The 18,414-nt window shown below is 52.6% G+C and overlaps 7 protein-coding genes across 7 annotated transcripts; 5 read left to right on the top strand and 2 right to left on the bottom strand.

Annotated features, from left to right (window-relative positions):
* Positions 1-148: 148 nt before the first annotated feature.
* On the top strand, positions 149-923 carry J4E84_010727 (uncharacterized protein; the record flags this gene model as incomplete). Its single annotated transcript, XM_049393282.1, has 2 exons — positions 149-790; positions 843-923. The coding sequence occupies 2 exons, from the start codon at positions 149-151 to the stop codon at positions 921-923; spliced, it is 723 nt and encodes a 240-aa protein (XP_049239006.1).
* Positions 924-1,416: 493 nt separating this feature from the next.
* Positions 1,417-2,461, bottom strand: J4E84_010728 (uncharacterized protein; the record flags this gene model as incomplete). The annotated part of the gene is made up of 3 exons (XM_049393283.1): positions 1,417-1,704; positions 1,762-1,950; positions 2,012-2,461. 3 exons carry the CDS (start codon positions 2,459-2,461, stop codon positions 1,417-1,419), a joined length of 927 nt encoding a protein of 308 aa, XP_049239007.1.
* A 1,045-nt stretch (positions 2,462-3,506) lies between these two features.
* J4E84_010729 (uncharacterized protein) lies at positions 3,507-6,523 on the top strand (the record flags this gene model as incomplete). The annotated part of the gene is made up of 3 exons (XM_049393284.1): positions 3,507-4,033; positions 4,111-6,334; positions 6,386-6,523. 3 exons carry the CDS (start codon positions 3,507-3,509, stop codon positions 6,521-6,523), a joined length of 2,889 nt encoding a protein of 962 aa, XP_049239008.1.
* Positions 6,524-9,689: 3,166 nt separating this feature from the next.
* Positions 9,690-11,429, top strand: J4E84_010730 (uncharacterized protein; the record flags this gene model as incomplete). Its single annotated transcript, XM_049393285.1, has 2 exons — positions 9,690-9,827; positions 10,644-11,429. The coding sequence occupies 2 exons, from the start codon at positions 9,690-9,692 to the stop codon at positions 11,427-11,429; spliced, it is 924 nt and encodes a 307-aa protein (XP_049239009.1).
* Positions 11,430-12,035: 606 nt separating this feature from the next.
* Positions 12,036-12,834, bottom strand: J4E84_010731 (uncharacterized protein; the record flags this gene model as incomplete). Its single annotated transcript, XM_049393286.1, has 2 exons — positions 12,036-12,569; positions 12,622-12,834. 2 exons carry the CDS (start codon positions 12,832-12,834, stop codon positions 12,036-12,038), a joined length of 747 nt encoding a protein of 248 aa, XP_049239010.1.
* A 546-nt stretch (positions 12,835-13,380) lies between these two features.
* Positions 13,381-14,704, top strand: J4E84_010732 (uncharacterized protein; the record flags this gene model as incomplete). Its single annotated transcript, XM_049393287.1, has 3 exons — positions 13,381-13,540; positions 13,604-14,088; positions 14,135-14,704. 3 exons carry the CDS (start codon positions 13,381-13,383, stop codon positions 14,702-14,704), a joined length of 1,215 nt encoding a protein of 404 aa, XP_049239011.1.
* A 534-nt stretch (positions 14,705-15,238) lies between these two features.
* On the top strand, positions 15,239-17,572 carry J4E84_010733 (uncharacterized protein; the record flags this gene model as incomplete). Its single annotated transcript, XM_049393288.1, has 3 exons — positions 15,239-16,144; positions 16,197-16,567; positions 16,618-17,572. 3 exons carry the CDS (start codon positions 15,239-15,241, stop codon positions 17,570-17,572), a joined length of 2,232 nt encoding a protein of 743 aa, XP_049239012.1.
* Between the last annotated feature and the right edge of the window lie 842 nt (positions 17,573-18,414).

An 18,414-nucleotide genomic window follows, 5' to 3' on the forward strand; every position in this document is an offset into this window, starting at 1 on the left:
GCCGTACGACTAATGCTAGTATATCTTCTAATCTCACACTACTTGTTGATCTCTCTACTTCCTTTTGAGGTCCAAGCCAGGGTACATTCTCTAATCATAATCCATTCCTGATATCGCTCTGATAATCTCGAATCTACAACCGTTCGCCATGTCCTCAACTACACCATACTCATCTCAGGACTTTGGCTATCCGTTGATGCTCGAAGACTACGTCCCGGTCCCTCCCCTACCCACTGCTGTTGCAGATCAGTGCGCTTCCTGTCGTACTCCTGGCGCGAAGAAGATATGTGGCCAATGCAAGAGCATGCTCTATTGCTCGCCAGCCTGTCAAGAACGCGACTGGGCCTCCAGCCACAAGCTCGCCTGCAAGCCCTACGCCCAAGCCATCAAACAATTCGTTCCTAACAACATGCGGCGCGTTTTGCGTTTCCCCGTCGATTCAACCAAACCTGTCTTCTCCGTTCTGGCGTTCGACGAGGAAGGTACGGTAAGCGGGCTTGGTTATCATTTCCCCGGTGTGCCGGCCCAGGAGATCAAGAAACTTTCATTCCACAACCGCTACTTTCCGTATTTCATCCAGATCAATTACGATATGAATGCGAAGGGAGAGCGTGCACTCTGCGAGAACAAGAGCCTTGGACTGCCGTTTCGCGGTCCAGTCGTCGTCTTGGCATATGACCTGGACATTGCGCTCAGTGGTCCAGCGTTGAATGCTGATGCCTCGATCATGCGGCCGTTGATGGAGTACGTTGAGCTGTTGCGCGAGTACGATGGACCGAAATTCGTGGAGGTAAGTTGTTGAGCTAGTACGTTAGGGTGAAGTCGCTAATTGTGCTTTGCAGCAGCCGCAGCGGAGGTATACGGAGGCAGAGTTGGACATTATTATGGGCTCGGCATCTTCGTCTGGTGGAGAAAGGGCATGAGTTAGTGTGGATGGAGACGAACAACTCAGAACTTGAGTATGGGAGAAAAAGAGCTTTGCTGGAACACTAATTGCGGATCTTTCATTGGGTTGTCCACTTGTTCTTTGGCACATCGAAACTTCCAGGTTATCACGTATGGACAAGGTAGCTACAAATCGAAGCTATACTATGCTGCCATGCCGACCTAGGAAAAACCTGAACACCCTGCAGTCTACGTTGAGGTTGTGTCACCTACTTTGCACGCTTTCGACTTGATGTAGTCTGCAGACCTGCTCAGGTTTTCCTTTGAATGAGGGGCCGCAATGCCCATTACTATACTGCTCATTGCTCATAGATGCTTCATAATAAGCTCTACCTCTGCATCTGCCGCCTCCAAGATGTGCTTCGGCTCATGATCTGGTCTCCAAGCTAAGCTATAGGCCCTCTTCGCTTCAAGTGTGCATCTGTGTCTGGTGTCAACCTCTGGTCTATCCTTGTGAGCATAAAAGTAGACTTACTTTCCACCCAGCTGAACTGCAACAAGCTCTTTAGGGCAACCCAAGGCCTGTGCCATCTTATCTAGCGCTGCTTCATCCGCTTTCTTGACTGCTGGACTGTCGATAATTCCACGCTTCGCAAGCGCTTTCGCCATCGCGGTGTATATGTCGTACCAGGCCACACTTCCGGAGGAAGCAAGATAGTACCCATTCTCGCCATATTCTGGATTCTCGTCGCGTAGGATACTCTTCAGCAATTCCATGTACAGTTTCGAGTTATCGTCGATATGACATACGGGCCAAGTCTGAGTATATCGTCAGTATGCGAGTGGTTGGCTTGATGACTATTCGATAACACCTACCCAGCCTTCTGGGTTTACATCGTACACGGCGCCGGCCCCCTTCGCGGCTTTGACCACAGCTGTGGTTTGAATCGAGATTTTGTTACCAAAACCTTTGCCTTCACCGTACACGATGCATGGAATGAAGATGTAGCTGCGAACTCCATGTTTCTCCGCCGTTTCAATGATGACATTGTTCGTGTTCGTCGCCTGAGGTCATTTGAGTAAGAGAGATTGAACCTTGAGCCGCGCGCACGTAGTTGCCTCATACCTGCGTTAAGAGTTGATGAGGAGCCTTGGAGCTCTTTTGTAGTTTGTACAGATCAGCATCTGTATCGGGAAGTGGTCGATCGATAGGCATCCCCGCATGTTCGCTGAAGATCTTTGCGCCACTGGTGTGCAAAAAGTGGACTTCGCGTCCAGTTTGCTTCTTGACTTCTGCAAGGGCTTTTATCATGGGGACCTGCATATCGGAGTTCATGGCGTCAACAAGGAAGAATATGACGGATATCTGCGCATCGACGATGCTCTTGACAACACTCTCTTCATCTTGTAAATTGAGAGTGAGAGGGCGCGCGCCATACTTCTTCACCGCTTCCGCTTGGTCTGGAGATCTGACGAGAGCATGTACGTCTTTGTGCTCTGGAAGTTCGCCGTTGTGCAGTGCCGCAAGCAGCGAGCCACCGAGATACCCAGAGGCTCCCGTGATAAGGACAGACATTGTGGGAAGTGAGGCTCAGTATGAATGTGTAACCAATAGATTTTTGTTCCTACATGAAAATGTGTTTTGTATCTTAGGCCTATATCAAGTGGTGCTAGAGAGCAATCTTGATATGCTTTGTAATGTCTGGTTGGGCGATTGAGCGAGTAACCACTCAACGGCTATCTCGACGAAATGACGTAATGCTTACAAACCGCCAGTGGAGTAGAAACAACCCTGGAGACACCAAACGTCGACAGTTGTAATATTCGAAAAGAGGAGAAATTCTTGTTGACCGACAGCAGTAGGCTCTCATCAATCTTGCAGTTTGATTCGTAACACGGTAGCAGAGCAATGTAGTACACAGGCATCCCTGCGTATACAACCAGCAATTGGCATCTCTGTTGCATCCGGTGAAGAGTGCGGCGAGGTGAGTCAGACACGCTCGGTTCGGACAGACATGATACGAGCGAGTGGGTTGCAGTACTGGAATAGTATCGGGCGTGAATGCGATGGGCAGCGACGGGCAACTAGCTGCATTCGGCGAGGCTGCAAACACGGCGGATACAGCGCACCCTGTTCTTCATGTCGAAAAGACGGTGATCGGTCGATGAAGAAAAAGGATCACCCGCTTGTGGCGTCGCAGTGCCTGTGGAGGAGAAGGTTTGCCCCGCCAAACAGCGGCTGTCTTGCTGCTGCGCGAGGTCGGAATTTCGTTTGCTCCCATGCAGAGTGTCTCGGGAGATGTAGATGTACAGGGTTGGTACGAGGGCATGCAGATGGGTTCAAAGGGCATGTGGCCCGGGGCGAGGCGATGGGAATCTCGGCAGATCGGCATGTGCGAGGGGAGGTATGAGATGCATCTTCGATTGTGCCCCGTGCCCACATGCAATCGACGCCAGTACTGGCCGAAGAAGCACCGCCGCAGCCAAAACCGAAGCATCGCATGGGAATAAGATAACCGGGTCCTGACCGCGTCTTGTCTGCGCAAACGTCAATTCCTTTTGAGGATGCTGCAGCCACTTTGTGTCTCTCTCGCGACTGCCACCTCTGCGCCGGCAGCTACATGCAGATGCTCACTCCTCCCCCCGACGAAGAAGGCTTCGGCGCTCCTCCCATGAACTCCGACGATGAATGCGCATACGATTGGACCGCGGCGCTACCTCAGACCGACCATATCGCCTTCTTCCGCACCACGGACTGGTCGCGCAGCCGCCTGGGGCCACTGAGCACGTGGAGCCCGACGCTGCGCATGTTCGCAAGTTATGTACTGGCCGATTCGCGCGGAGCCTGCCTCTGGTGGGGAGAGGACATCTCCAACCTCACTGCCATATACAACGAGGCCTATGCTCCCTTGGCCGGGGGCGCTCACCCCAACCTCATGGGCTCCCTCTTCCAGGATGGCTTTCCCGATCTCTGGCCGTCCATCAGCCAGTACTTCATACAGGCCAAGCGGACAGGCACTGGAGTCAATTACAGCTCTGCCATGCCCACGGTTGTCGAGCGCAGAGGCTACCAAGAGGAGGCCTTCTTCTCTGGCGGCTTTGTTCCAGTCGGCATGCCAGGCGCTATCGAGGGCTTCATGAATACAACGTGAGTTACGTGTAGTAACCAAGCTAGAAAACGCGTTTCCCAGTGACCTATTTCCAATACACAGCTGACCCAACTAGCTACGAGGTAACAAGCCAGAAGCTCGCAGACCGCCGTACCACCTGCCTGAATACTCTCGCCTCCGTGCCCTCGCAATGTGTCGACGCAGTCTGCTCTCACCTTCTCACCACCCTCGAAACCAACGCCAACGATGTGCCCATGTCCATGCTCTACCGAATGGACACGACCCCAGGCTCGAACCAGTTGATACTCCATGGCCAATTTGGTTTCCCCGAGGGGCACGACCTTCTCATCCAGACAGCCACTATCGACAGTGAGCAAGGACTAATACCAGATCTGCGACGAGCTGGCATAGACACTATGGTCATCGAGCATGATGAAAGATTTCTTGCTACCTCGTGGAGAGGTTGGAGCGCGCCTTCCAAGAAGATTGTCGTAATGCCCATCATGAGTGGAACACGCCTTTTCGGCTACCTCGTCTTCGGCACCAATCCATTCCGCCCCCACGACGATATATGCACGCAATTTATCAGGGACCTAGGTCGCATGGTGTCAAGTATCATATCTTCTGCCGTTGACAATGAATCCACCAAGAAGCGTCAAGAGCAGCTCGAGACTGATCTGGCTTTCAGTGATCTCAAGCTACGCCATCTGATTGATCACGCGTCTGTTGGCATGTGCCATGTATCTCTTGACGGTAATATGCTCTGGGCCAACGATCACTACTATGAGCTAGCTGGGAAATCTCCTTCGGAACATGCCATCGGTCTTGCCTTTCTTGACGCATATCACGAGGATGATCGGTTAAAAGCTGATGATGTTTGGGAGCGTCTGATTAGAGGCGCCGACCACGTCACAGCTGACTTGCGCATGAAGCGCATGTACACGCCTCCTACTGGAGATCCCGAACCCGCCCAGATCCAGGTTCTGGCCTTCCCGTACCGCGACGAGCATGGAAGCGTGAGAAGCGTAATGGCTTGTACGACTGACATTAGCAGGCTGTGCTGGGCGCAGACCTTCCAGGCTCGATTAGCCGCCGAAGCAAGAGAAGCCAAAAGACAGCAGGAAGCCTTCATTGACGTAGTTTCACACGAGATGCGGAACCCATTGAGCGCCATTGTACATTGCGCAGATGCGATTGCCAACGCAGTTGTCGAGTGCCAGACGCAGCTCGCCGATATACCTGTACCGTGTCTCGATACTCTCAATGACAACATACAAAGCGCAAACGTCATCATGCAATGTGCAAATCATCAGAAGCGTATTATCGACGATGTACTTACTTTGAGTAAGCTCGACTCCATGCTCTTGTCCATCACGCCCGTCGCAGTCAAACCCGCAAAGCTCGTGGAATCCATCGTCAACATCTTCCAAGCTGAGATGAAGACGCACAACATCTCTTACAGTGTCACACCTGACACGTCGTTCTTGAGTCTAGGCATTGACCACCTTCATCTGGATCCGTCCCGCGTGACACAAGTCTTCATCAATCTACTGACGAATGCCATCAAGTTCGTCAAACCATCGAAAGAGCCAGCCCTCTCCATCCGCTATGGCGCCAGCACCTCAGATCCCCGCAAACTCTTTCCTGAAGACATGTTCTGGGCTACTGAGGGCAAGCAAGACGGCGATGTTACAAGCAATCCAGATTGGGGCACCGGTGAAGAAATCTATCTTGCGTTCACCGTCAAGGACTCGGGAATTGGCTTGCAAGAGAAGGAAATTCACAAGATATTCGAGCGCTTCCGCCAAGCGAACGTGAAGACGCATGTCAAATACGGCGGCAGTGGGCTGGGTCTGTTCATCTCAAAGGAGCTTACTGAGAAGCAAGGCGGCGAAATAGGCGTGTCATCCATTCAGGGCCAAGGATCGACTTTTGGATTCTATGTCAAGACGCGAAGAGTAGAGTGGAAGCCCAGGACCCTCAAGGAGATGTTTCAACAAACCGGCAATGAGGATGCGGCAATGCGACAACTCCACGTACTGTTGGTGGAAGACAACATTATAAACCAGCAAGTGCTCGGCAAACAACTTAAGAAAGCGGGATGCCACGTGTCCGTCGCAAACCATGGTCTGGAGGCGCTCGAGATATTGGAGAGAGAAACGTTTGACATCGTGTTGATGGATCTGGAGATGCCGGTACTTGATGGGCTTGGCGCGATGCGCGAGATACGGAAAAGAGAGGAAGAACAGGGGGTGCTGTCTTCTGAACGGTTGCCTGTGATCGCTGTCACGGCGAACGTTCGGAAAGAGCAGATCGATACTGCTATTGCTGCTGGAGCAGTAAGTATATGATAACCGACAAAAGCGGTTCTAGGCTAACAGCCTGTACAGGATCGCATCATGCAGAAGCCGTTCAAAGCGGCCGACTTGGTGTTGATGATGAAATCCTTGATGCCACAACTGGCACCTTTATCCATCGACCCGCCGACACCAGGCCTCGGCCTCCGATCTAACGCATTGGTGCCTTGAAATGAGTTTCTTTGGCACTTTGCTTAATTCATTTGACATCTCAATCGTCAACTCTAGAAGTCTCTACACTGTCTCGTGTCCCACCTCGAATCGGTCCCTGGAGTACCCAATTCGAAGCTGCGGGAAGGACGAGAATCATGTGTTCTGGTCCTGTAGTCCACAGCTGCGGATCGACTTCTGTGCATATCACGTTGCTATCGGGATAGGCACTCGGCGCCTGGTAGCACACATGCAGATTGCTGGAGTCCCAATCAGAATTCAACCACAAAAGTCTTTTACGAAACATCACCAGCCAGTCTAATTCTAGCCGCATGGGGTATCACAAGATAGTGCTTAACGCCGGAAGACTACGTCTCATCGGCAATTGAGCAGTGCGCTGTGCAAGGACAGGCGGAGGAAGATCGGCTTTTGCAGAGCGGTGGGGTTGGCGCACGATGAAGAGAAATAGTGGACGTCAGGGATATGGTTTTGTGGAACCCGTTATTTTCACGAGAAAAATGAATATCTTGCAACATGCTTCCATCTTGATCTCGACGTTCTCATCGCAGAGTCATTTCGAGGACTCATCGCCTTACCGTGGATGCAGCTGGAGGCGTTGTGGTTGGGTTTCGCGGTGATTCTCCAAGCATTATTGTTTCTAGCTATCGTATGCCATCTAGAATTGATACTAACAAACATAGACTAATCCCGTCATAGACTCATGACGCCAGCGTCGCCAATACCCGTCGTGTAAGAATTAGATCAAAAGTCTTGGCTACTACGTTTGTTTCTGGCCGAGCCGTGAGAACGGCCCTTTTCACATGCTGTCTTTGGAACATATATATGCCAAGACACGAGATCGACCGACGATCCAAAGTTGAGATGTGCGGGACGGGACCTGCAGCAAATAGCGGAGAATAACAAGGCCGAGATTGATGTTTTGATGCGCCGGCCCGGCTTCTTGTTTGTGGTAATGCCTGGTGCTGCTGAGAACTAATTGTAATTGTGAGTATGCCGATCGCTGAGTGGCTGACGCACTTTGGTTACCACTTGCCACCACCAGGAGAATACTCTCGCTAGACTATCGCTAAAGAACGAGGACAAAGCTCAGGAGGAACGAACAAGGGTGCAGTGTTCATGCTGCTGTATGAACCCCCACAGATCTTTGGGCAACAACCTAAATCCTCAACGCGGCGATTTGACGAAGTCGCTGCTGCAGATTCCGGAGGTTGAGACGTATATTGTGGCGATAGAAGCTATAGAACCGGTGGATAGGAGCTATCCGGAAAGATTTCGGTAGTGTTTGTATACATTGCATGGTGTTGTTGTTTGAGGATGGCGTAGCGGCTGGCCTTAGTTGGATTCCTAAAGAACCGGTGTCCCGTATGCGTCAGGCTACGCCATGCCTCCCAGCATGAAGCCCGTAGCAGGTGCCACACGTGGCTGTTATTTGCGAGAAGCACAGGCACGCGTCTGAGCACATTCACCGCTCGCTCCGCTCCGGCAACTACGTATGGGTCGGAAGATGCCGCATGTCCGAGTGCTTCATGCGTCTGTCTGTGCGATGAGGGGGAGATACTAGAGGGGCTTGGCGCAAGGACGCGTACAACTCTGCTTTGTACACTGAAGCTCTTTCTCTTGGTGCATGAAGGCGATAAGGTGGTGGTCGTGTGTCGGCGGGCGCGTCGCTTTGTTAGAGAGGAAGGCGTTGGCCCGAGCGCCAGAGATCGTCCGGAACGGAGTGTGGGGACTCATCCCATGTTCAAAGACTTTGCGACCCGCGGGTAACCCACGCAATGCATGATAGCCAGTTCGGAGGGTGCCAATTGCGCGCTCGTTATCCGCGCTTCAGTCGGCTCGAGAAGCTTGTCGCGGTAGCTGCATTACATCTGCAAACCTGAAACACCGTCTTTTGCTGTACTGCACACCGGGTTAGCCTAAGCCCCGGACTCTCAGCCTTCAAAACCACACTTACGCACTCCTGAACAGCAAACAAGCTCGCGCTGACGTCCGTCAATTCTTGTCTTTCATCGCTCAAAGACTATGCCGTGCGCCTGTGCAGGGGCAGAAAGGTTGTTATCTGCAGAGAGGCCATAAATGGCGAACAGCAAGTGAGTAATCAATAGCTTTTCGAAGCGGGTGGGGAAGCTGCCGCCAACGTCCAGAGCTGGCCGCCTGCACGAGCTCACCGGACCTCAACTAACGGACTCCAGATTCGAATACGTGCGCGGGTTCGAGCAGCCCGACAATCTAATTCCCAACACCTGGATCGTAGTACGGATAGACGGACGTGGCTTTTCCAAGTACGCTCACCAATTCTCTCTCCCTCACTTGCGCCGTGGCAAACTTTCTTGGTCCGGGATATGCAGGTACCCGTCACCATGTTGCATGAACGGAATTGCTGCCCCAGGCCAACATCTCGGCTATTGTACACCAACAAGGGCTATTGTTAACAACGCGCGAACAGGTTCACGTCCAAATATGAGTTCCTCAAGCCAAACGACAAGAATGGCCTTGATGTCATGAATGCTGCAGCCGTAGCGGTCATGAAGGAACTGCCCGACCTTGTCCTTGCATTTGGCAACAGCGACGAATACAGGTATGTTGCATTCTTTTATTCGAGCACGTTGTGTTTGAGATTGATTATGCCTCCATCGAGCTGCCCAATGTTCCCAGCGCGGTATACACAGGGGTGGGGCAGCATGTTTCGGGGCGGCTTAGCTGACGTGGGTCGCAGTTTCGTCTTTCACAAGGACTGCGCCTTATTCGAACGACGAGCCAGGTACGGGAATCCTCCTATTGGTGCAACTTTATCACCTCCGGCGCCCATTCGTCTAGAACTGATCCCCGTTTAGCAAACTGACTACGACGATTGTCTCGACTTTCACTGCTTACTATGTGTATTCTTGGTCAACATACTTTCCGGATAAGCCACTCACAGCACCCCTACCGACATTCGATGGGCGTGCGGTTTTATACCCAAGCGATATCAACCTTCGACACTATATGAGCTGGCGGCAAGCCGATTGTGAGTATTTTGATGCATCACCTTCATCCTGCCTTTTCTTGTTAGACTGGATCTTTTGCTTGCTCTTGGTGTCGGTCGTAGACTGGATCTGACCATCGTGCAGGCCATATCAACAATCTGTACAACACCACTTTCTGGACCCTTGTTCAGCAGGGTGGCATGGGAGCGCGAGAAGCAGAGCAAAGACTCAAAGGCACAGTGTCATCCGACAAGAACGAGATCTTATTCAAGGAGTTCGGAATCAACTACAACAACGAACCAGAGTGCTTCAAGAAAGGCACGGTGCTGTACAGAGACGTAAGAGACGCTTCAGCACCATCAATATTCACGTCCACGTTCTAACTGTGACAGTTTTTCCCTACACCACCGACCGAGCAATTATCATCACCCGTGCTGTCGGACTTTCCAACGCCACCAATCGCTCAGCCAACACCAAAGCGAGCGTCCAATCACCACGCATCACAGTCTATTGAAAGGTCTATCCCTTATCTACCGGATAAGAAGGAGATGACGGAGAATCCAGGTCTGTGCAGACGTCCAACCTTTCTCTCCACAACATCGACACCATCACCACCGCCATCGCCGCCTACGATGTCGAGATCAGCATTCCCCAACCCACTCAGGTCCAATCCGATTGGCTCCGATGGTGAGGGTGATGTGCCAGGTTCGTCCATGCCGCTCTCTCCGCCAACGACTGCCACCTGGAACAACAATGGTTCCTTGAACGGCAAGCAACACCTACCATCGTTGACGCCTTTGCCGCTGTCCCCACCAATATTGAAGCCAAGCAGCAAGCCTCCGATGTCATTGAGCCAACCGAATCCGACAACACGTACCAACTTCTCCCCAGTGACACCGCAGGGCGATTTTCCCGCAGATTTTCCTATAGCAGGCTACCGCCACCATGCCACTGCAGCGGCCAGCCATGGATTCTCCCACTCCGCTTCTGCTTCTTTGACACATTCATACCCACCTCAAGTGAAGCCTTCGCGTGTCAAACAACGATCGCCGAGCCAGCCTTCTCTGCCTTCATATTTTGCATCATCTAGCACACCTGCAGTGAAGCCCCCGTCTATACCACTGCGAATATCCAGCATTCCTGCCAACAGCAAGCCTCGGAAACTGTCTTTACCGGTCCATCGATCAACTTCAACACTCAAAGCCACGAGAGATACTTCGGATGAGAAGGAGAGCATCGTTAGCCCCCGAGATGCGACATCGACGCCGCCCCGCAAAGTCAGCCCGCCGATCCAAAAGAACAAGGCTCTGCCCAGTCCGCCAATGAGCGCAGAAGAGGAGATGCGCACGCGAGAGAAGGTCAAGGGAAACAGCCCACGGCAAGACTGGAGCAAGTACGCCATCAACGGCAGTGAGTCGCCCCAGCGAAGGCCGAGCGACTCAGACAACAGAGCGGGTCAAGGCTGGGGCACCCAAGACCACATCTCCCACCCAGGCATTGCAGAACTCCACGCCTTTTCCACACCAACACAGTCTGCGCCCACATCAGCAACCTTACCATACCCTCATTCAGGCCCCGATCTCCACACCCTAATCTCCTCAACATCCGCTGCAGGGCCAAGCTCCCAACCCTTTCCCACCAGTCGCCCGTCCACCAGCAGTCGCAACAAAGACAGCAGCACACACAAACCCTCCAAGTCCAACTCTTCAAAGGCCAGGCCGGATAAAGGCAAACAACCACAGTCGGAAACGAATGGTAAGGCTGCAGCTACTGCGCCTCAACAGGCGAATGAAGGATGGCCCGTACCCATGAGTCGTACGCAAAGAGATAAAGATAAGAAGAAGCGGAGCAAGGCGACGGTGCTTATGGAGCACGTGGATATCATCAAGGATGATTTTTGGGAGAAGAGGCCCTGGATTCTGAGTGGGAAGACGGGTTGAGTTAGTTGCTCGAGGTGATTTATTGACAAACTTCTGCTTTTGGTGGGTTTTCTTTCCCTTCTCGACTGATGATGACGATTTTTACGATGGGGTTGTCTGTGTGTATTGGTGGGACGAAGCAGTGTATAATAGCGGGGATGAGATGATGGTGAAATGTAAGATGTGGATGCTGTTCATGTTGTTTAATTGAGTGATCGAATAATTCTCGTCTATGACAACATCGCGATATTGGTGAACTACAGTATTCCGCACGTACGGCATGCGACTATAAGTCCCGACTCTACAACGTTGCGCTTCCCGGTCAATACTCTGCTCCGGTGCTCTCGTTGTGGCTCTTGTTTTGCATTCAGACCACGGTCCTGGGGTATTCGTCAGCGGCCCCTACAAACTTGGGTATCATTCCTGACGATTACGCCCGGCTCATTGAAGATGGATCGGCGGCGTACAGCCCCTCGAGCCAGAATCCTTTTACTTCTGCTCTTCGCACAGCTCCCACATGCGCTTCACGGCTCGGTCGACCCTCAAAGGCTGCGAGCATCTGCGCCGACCCTGAGAGTGATGTGATCGTCTACTGTTCTCTCCATCTACACCATTGTATCTTCGTGGTTATTGCGCCTTCTTGCTCTTCTTCTCCTTTTTATCTGACTTCGATTTCTTCTCCTTGACGACTTCGACCGGCTTAGGAGCGCGCGTTTCTGTCTTCTTCTGGATGCGACGGAGGACGTATTGCTCGAGTGTCTGGCCCTTTGCTTCCGCGCGTGTCTCGTAGTCGGCTTTTTCTTCGGTGTTCAGCTTCGCAAGCTTCTTCGTTACGGCCTTCAGGTCTTTGCCAGTGACTGCCGCCGGACTTTGTTCATTCTTCGATTCGACCGTATTGCTCTTCGCCTTTTTGCTAACCGAAGCATCTCCCTCGTCTCGCTTGCGCTTCTTCTTCTTGTCGGATTTCCCCTTGGCAGGCGCGGGCGTTTCGGTGTCGGATGCGGATGTGGGAGGCGTGCTTGCGCCGGAAGCGGGATTCGATGCGTCTGTGGTGGTCGCTGAGGATTCTCCAATCGTACCTCCAATCATCTCGCCCTTTACGAAGAAGCCATAGAGACCTCCGCGATAGATGCCCTGGGTGCGGATCTGGTCAAGCGTGCTCTGAGCGGGAAATTAGCTGATTGATCGCGCGCATTGGTGCATGACTGCATACATCCTTGCCTGTACCAATGCTCTGCAGACTCTGGTCAAATGCGCGCAACCACCACTGGTCGTCTGTCGTATGCGCCTGCTTCTTCTTGCCGAGTCCTAGCTGGTCGTTCTTGTGGGCGATGAGCAGCGGCTTCTTGATGCCGCGGCCGGTCTGATCGAGCGAGTGACCTGAGCCCTGCCAGCCTTGCTTGCGCAGATAAGCCTCGGCGTTCATGGCGGCGGAGGTGAAGGACTGATCCCCAACTTCGCGTCTGGAAATTTTGGTGGGGAAGTCTTGGCTAGCGCGACTGTCCAGAGCGGACCCCCGGCCATTCATTCCCTGCCTACCTTCCTCCACACTTCAAATGGCCCCAATCTTGAATGGGCTGGTATTAGGGCCATTCGTCCTTGTGTTTCTGTCGGAATGGCATCAGGTTTTGCGTGACGAGGAGATTGTAGGGAATTGAGACAACACACACGACTGCTGCATCTGAGATAGGCGGCATCGACGTTACAACGTGAAGTATCAACAATACCTGAGTTGAGTTCAATCAGCTCTTTCCCATAATGCCGCTCGCTCTTCACTTTCGACCCCATTGGGTTGTAGGGCCCCACGCCCCTTCCTGACTCTCGCCCTCGCTATCTGCGTGAGCAAGTCTTTCACTCTGGTCTCGCTTCCTTTGCCTGCAATGCACTCTCACTTCGACTGATCTTGCTTCACCTTCGGCTCGACTACCTGCTACCTCTAAGTGCACAACTTACAACATCCTACTTAACCGTTATGGCTACTTTGAAGTCTACCCACTTCCTCTGGCTGCTGGCTTCAACAGTTAGTGCCGCTGTGCTTCACAGCAGGTCCGCGCCCTACTATGCAGGTATCCAGTTCGCTGCGGATAGACAGTTGTCAATTTCCGTCTTCAGTGATCTCCACTTCGGTGAGCGTAAGCCATCACATCTCTCTACGTCGTATGAACCTGGATTCATCATATACTAACCACTTGAAGCTGAGTCTCAGCGCGGCCGGCCATTCGCAGACCTCAAAACAATCGGTGTCATGAACTCAGTCCTCGACAACGAACAGCCCGACTTCGTCGTCCTCAATGGCGATCTCCTCTCCTGTGAGTGGGTGGCCCCTCAAGACGCAAATCCGTTGATCGATCAAATCGTGGCTCCACTCGTCGCCCGCAACCTGCCTTTCGGCGCAACATTCGGCAACCATGATGCTTCCAAGACTTGCAGCACTAGTGCCATTTCCGAACACATGTGGTCGGACGTCAAGGGCAAGAATGGCAAGAAACTCTCTTTCACGACGCAGTCCGTGTCTGGCGATATCAATCAAGTTGGCTGGAGCAACTATTTCGTCCCGGTGTACAGCTCTACGGATGCTTCTGATCTGAAGATGCTGTTGTGGTTCTTTGACAGCAAAGGAGGCATGAAGTATCAACCCACTGGTGATGATGTCGGTGTTCCGAACTGGGTCGACGAGAAGGTATGAGACCCTTGCTACTGTTTTCATAACGTACTGATTCTTGCAGGTTGTCGAATGGTTCCGCAATACCAATAATGCCCTTCGCCAGCAATATGGCCGCGCGGTTCCTAGCATGGCTTTCGTGCACATTCCGATACACGCCGCAGATTCTTTTCAACATAACGGGCGTTCCAAAACAGCCAACCCGGGCATCAACGAGGAGAGTGTAGGAAACCAGGGCGATATTTGCGATCATACTGGGAACAACTGCAAGTACAGTGGAGCCGACATTCCCTTCATGAAGGCGCTCGTAGAGACGGAAAACCTCATGGCCGTTTTCTCGGGTCACGACCATGGTGTAGACTGGTGCATGAAATGGGCCAAAGACCTCCCTGGCAACTCTCCTAGCAACGGCAACGGGCTGAACATCTGCTTCAATCGTCACTCAGGCTATGGTGGCTACACTGATTGGACACGGGGCGCGCGTCAGATCGTCGTCAAGGAGGATATGCTGGATGCGAAGGTGGTCGACACGTGGATCCGTATGGAGAACGGTAAGATTTCGGGACAGGTGTCGCTCAACTCTACTTTCGGTACCGATCAATATCCAGTGGTGGACAGGTCGAAGACCTCATAGCCTGAGCTAAAGCGACCGAGTCTGCAGCACCCATGAGATGTTGGACGCACATGTCTTCTGTCTATCTCGCGTTATGTGCTATATTGCACACTGTGCAACTTTTGGAAAAGTATGTTATTCACCATCTTAGTTGATAGCTCAATTCAACATGACTTAAATTGAACGCCAGCGAATTCACGTCATGCTTGATGTGGCCGGAGTGTCTGCGCTCGTCAGGGACGGCGAAGGGGTATCGGCCCCACTTACGCGCTCCACGGGAACCGGCCCATGACATCATCGGCATTCTCACAAAACACCAAACACTACAGCTAGGTCTCCCGGGCGCATCCGCACAGTCTCGCCAGCGGAGCAAGCGTTTCAGGCGGGGCCTCCTAGCGCCTGCTAAGCATGGCGAAGCATTTTCGGCCGTTGTTCTTCGCGATCGTTATATCGCTTTCATCACCCTGAGGCGTGGTCCTACCGCGTCCGTTTTGTTACGCGCTTTTTCTTCTAAGATACCCTCGATCACCCTTCACACCACCCTTGCCATCGACCATGTCTTTCCTTGAGCGTCAAAAGACGCGCATCACGGGTGACGAAGATGACGCCCGTCGACACAGCATCCTCAATCCCTCGTCCTCGGGCAAGATACCCAACGCGAAGAAACCACGCACGAGACCGCCGGCATCGATACGCGATCATCTCCCTTACCCGAACTCGACCCTCTCTCCCACCTCAGGACCGTACTCTATAGGCAGCATGGAGATAGAAGTCCCCGTCGAACACCCTCGTCCGATCTCCAACATCAAGCGCAAGGGCCGGCACCTTCTGCAGTTGGAGACTGTTTTGTTTACACTATATTACCCAGCCTCATTCGGGAGTGGTAACGGGAACGCCCCAGGAGGAGAGAAGAAATGGAGTCGCGAGACATGGCTTCCAAGGCCGCGCATGGAGACGGCGAAGGGTTATGCGCGGTTTGCTGGCATACCGAGCCCTATAAGCATCGGCGTCTTTGGCGCGACCACCATGCTCACCAAATTGCGCGGTTTTAGGAACGCCCCTCCTGCGACTCATTGGCCTCCGGAAGGCAACATGAAGAAAGACGGGTATGAGATCAAGAACCAGCAGGGTAGTCCGCCCGAAGGCATGAACGATGAGCCCATGTTCCCACTGTTGATGTTTAGTCATGGTCTTGGAGGCTCTAGAACCGCATACAGCAGCCTATGCTCCGAATTCGCGAGCTACGGCTTCGTCGTGTGCGCGGTGGAGCATAGGGACGGGAGTGGACCGCGGACTTTCATCAATCACAAGAAGCGAGGGAAGCGGAGAAAGGATGCCCAAGGAGGAGGGAAAGCGAACCATACGGATTGCGACGGAGACGTAGAAGACGACAAAGACTTTGCCAAGTTCCAGCATCTGGATCACACTGACGAAGAAATTGCGCAAGGTTATCACTATGTTGTGCGTACTGTGAGGTTCTGGAATACAGAATTCATTAGGTTAACTATAGCAGGACTACATCTTCCCAAAAGATAATCCGATGGACACCGCACCGAACAACGAGCACGGCGTCGACGGCGAACTGCGCAGCGCACAGATAGAGCTGCGCCTTTGCGAGCTCGAGGAAGCATACCGTGTACTCAAGATGATATCTGACGGCGATGGAGAGGAAATCGCGCGACAGAACCTCCGAGGCGAAGGCTACGTTGGAGGCTCTTCCAGAGGTCTGGGCGGAATCGATTGGGCACAATGGAAACATCGTTTTCACGTAGATAAAATGACAGTGGCTGGTCATAGTTTCGGAGCAGCAACAGTGGTAGAAGTGCTCAGGCACACCGAAAGGTTTACTAATGTGCAAGCGGGGATAATCTACGATATCTGGGGGTGACTATATCTTTCTCCCCATCGTTACATTGGAACTAACACATTCGTAGCGCGCCTGTAAAGCCACCTGTGGAAGACCCGAAGCACCGAATACACCTCCCCCTGCTGGGAATCGCCAGTGAAGCGTTCATGTATTGGCAGAAAAACTGGGATGCGTCCATGTCTCTGATGAAGGAGGCCAGCGAGCATGGTGCCCCTGCGTATCTTCTTACGGTCCGAGGCTCCGTTCACATCAACCAAAGCGACTTCTCGATCTTGTATAAGCATGTCTCATCGTTGTTCATGAAGGCCACCGTCCATCCGCAAAGAGCTATTGATCTCAACGTCAGCACTAGCCTCGAGTTCCTCCGCTTGGTCACGCCCGACTCGGGAGGCGGAAAGTCCATCATTAATCGATGTATGACAGATGAGAAGATTCTGGACACGCCTCTTATGGAAGACATGCCCAACGACCACCGACCGAACGACCAGTGGATAGCTGCCCGACTACGAGTTGACAATGAGTTCAGGAAACGGTTAGCTGCTGGTCTGCAAAGAAAGTTTAAGCGCAACTTTCAAGGCGGTATGGGCACTGGATACACGACTTCTGATGAGATGTGGTGTTTCCATAAACCTTCAGAGGAGGATCTGCAAACATGGATCAAGGCAGAAGACAGAGGAGAAAAGCGCATAGATGAGGATCGTGCTATTTTATCGGCGGAGGAATCTCGGACTAGTCATCATGCGGCTGCCGATGCGCCTAGATCTGCAAGCCCCTCCCGGAGAGAGGCAGAGAGAAGCGAAAGACCGGTACGGGAACATGAGGCGGAGGTAAAGGATGCAAACAGTCAGCAAACAGGGCATGGGGTTCGAGATAGATATGATGATGCGGAGAAGAACACTAGTGGGGGGTCTGGGGGTGGGCACGCAGCGGCCGCTGCAGAGCAGGGCGAAGATGAACAATCGAACAACTGGTTGGGCGTCGTGCCGAAGCTTAGACACGGTCCAGGGCAAGCATCAGCATAGATATACAACGTTAGATTATGTGATCATACACAAGCTCTAAATATCCTTGACCGGGCTAGTGCATTGGTACCTGAGACGCATGGAAGTCGTGATTGTGACATCGTCAACTTGTAAGTTGGACAGTCTCGTTCACTCGTTCATTAAAACATTGACGTCATGATCTGTGTATTCTAGGATCTACGTTGTTCCCGGTGCCGCGTCGCCCGTATGCCGTATTGACTTGGCTGAAGCTACCCAAGGAACCGCCTGCCCAGGTATCGCGCCCTGGAGCGTAAAGGGGGCCGTTTGATTTACCAAGCTAGAGAGGTTTAAACAGCTTATATAATCAAGCGCTGACAAGAAACCAGCTGACAATGAAGCCAGGGAAAAATTTATAACCGCCAGCCCTGCAGACTGCTGACAGGAGTCACCTTTGTTGTCACGTGCAGCGCTTGGCATGCGGCACTTGCCGTTCCGGGAAATTTGTTGTTCAGTAATCATGCTGCCAAAGCCTCCCGAACTGCACCAGAGCTACAAGACGCACAACGAAACAATTGGTCACACCCAGCTACTAAGGTCCGACGACCTCGGTCTCAAACATCTCACCATCAAGAATGTCTAGGGTAGGCTTGCGAGTTATAAATTTGCACGCAAATAAACCCACGTAGATGGGACCACAACGCCTGCAAACCTATGGTCATGAACCCACCCGCCCATGCACTCGTCCGCCTCTTCGCCCTACAGACAGCAGGAACTAGCCGCATCCTGTGCGGAGACGCGCATTAGCCCCGTGTAACAGCGGACCCTTGATCGATCTCGAACCTTGTGAGCTGTAGCGGCCGTTCACTGAATCGGCGCCGGAG

This window comes from Alternaria hordeiaustralica, assembly GCF_023758085.1.
Source record: "Alternaria hordeiaustralica strain BMP 2776 chromosome Unknown scaffold_45, whole genome shotgun sequence".
NCBI lineage: Eukaryota > Fungi > Ascomycota > Dothideomycetes > Pleosporales > Pleosporaceae > Alternaria > Alternaria hordeiaustralica.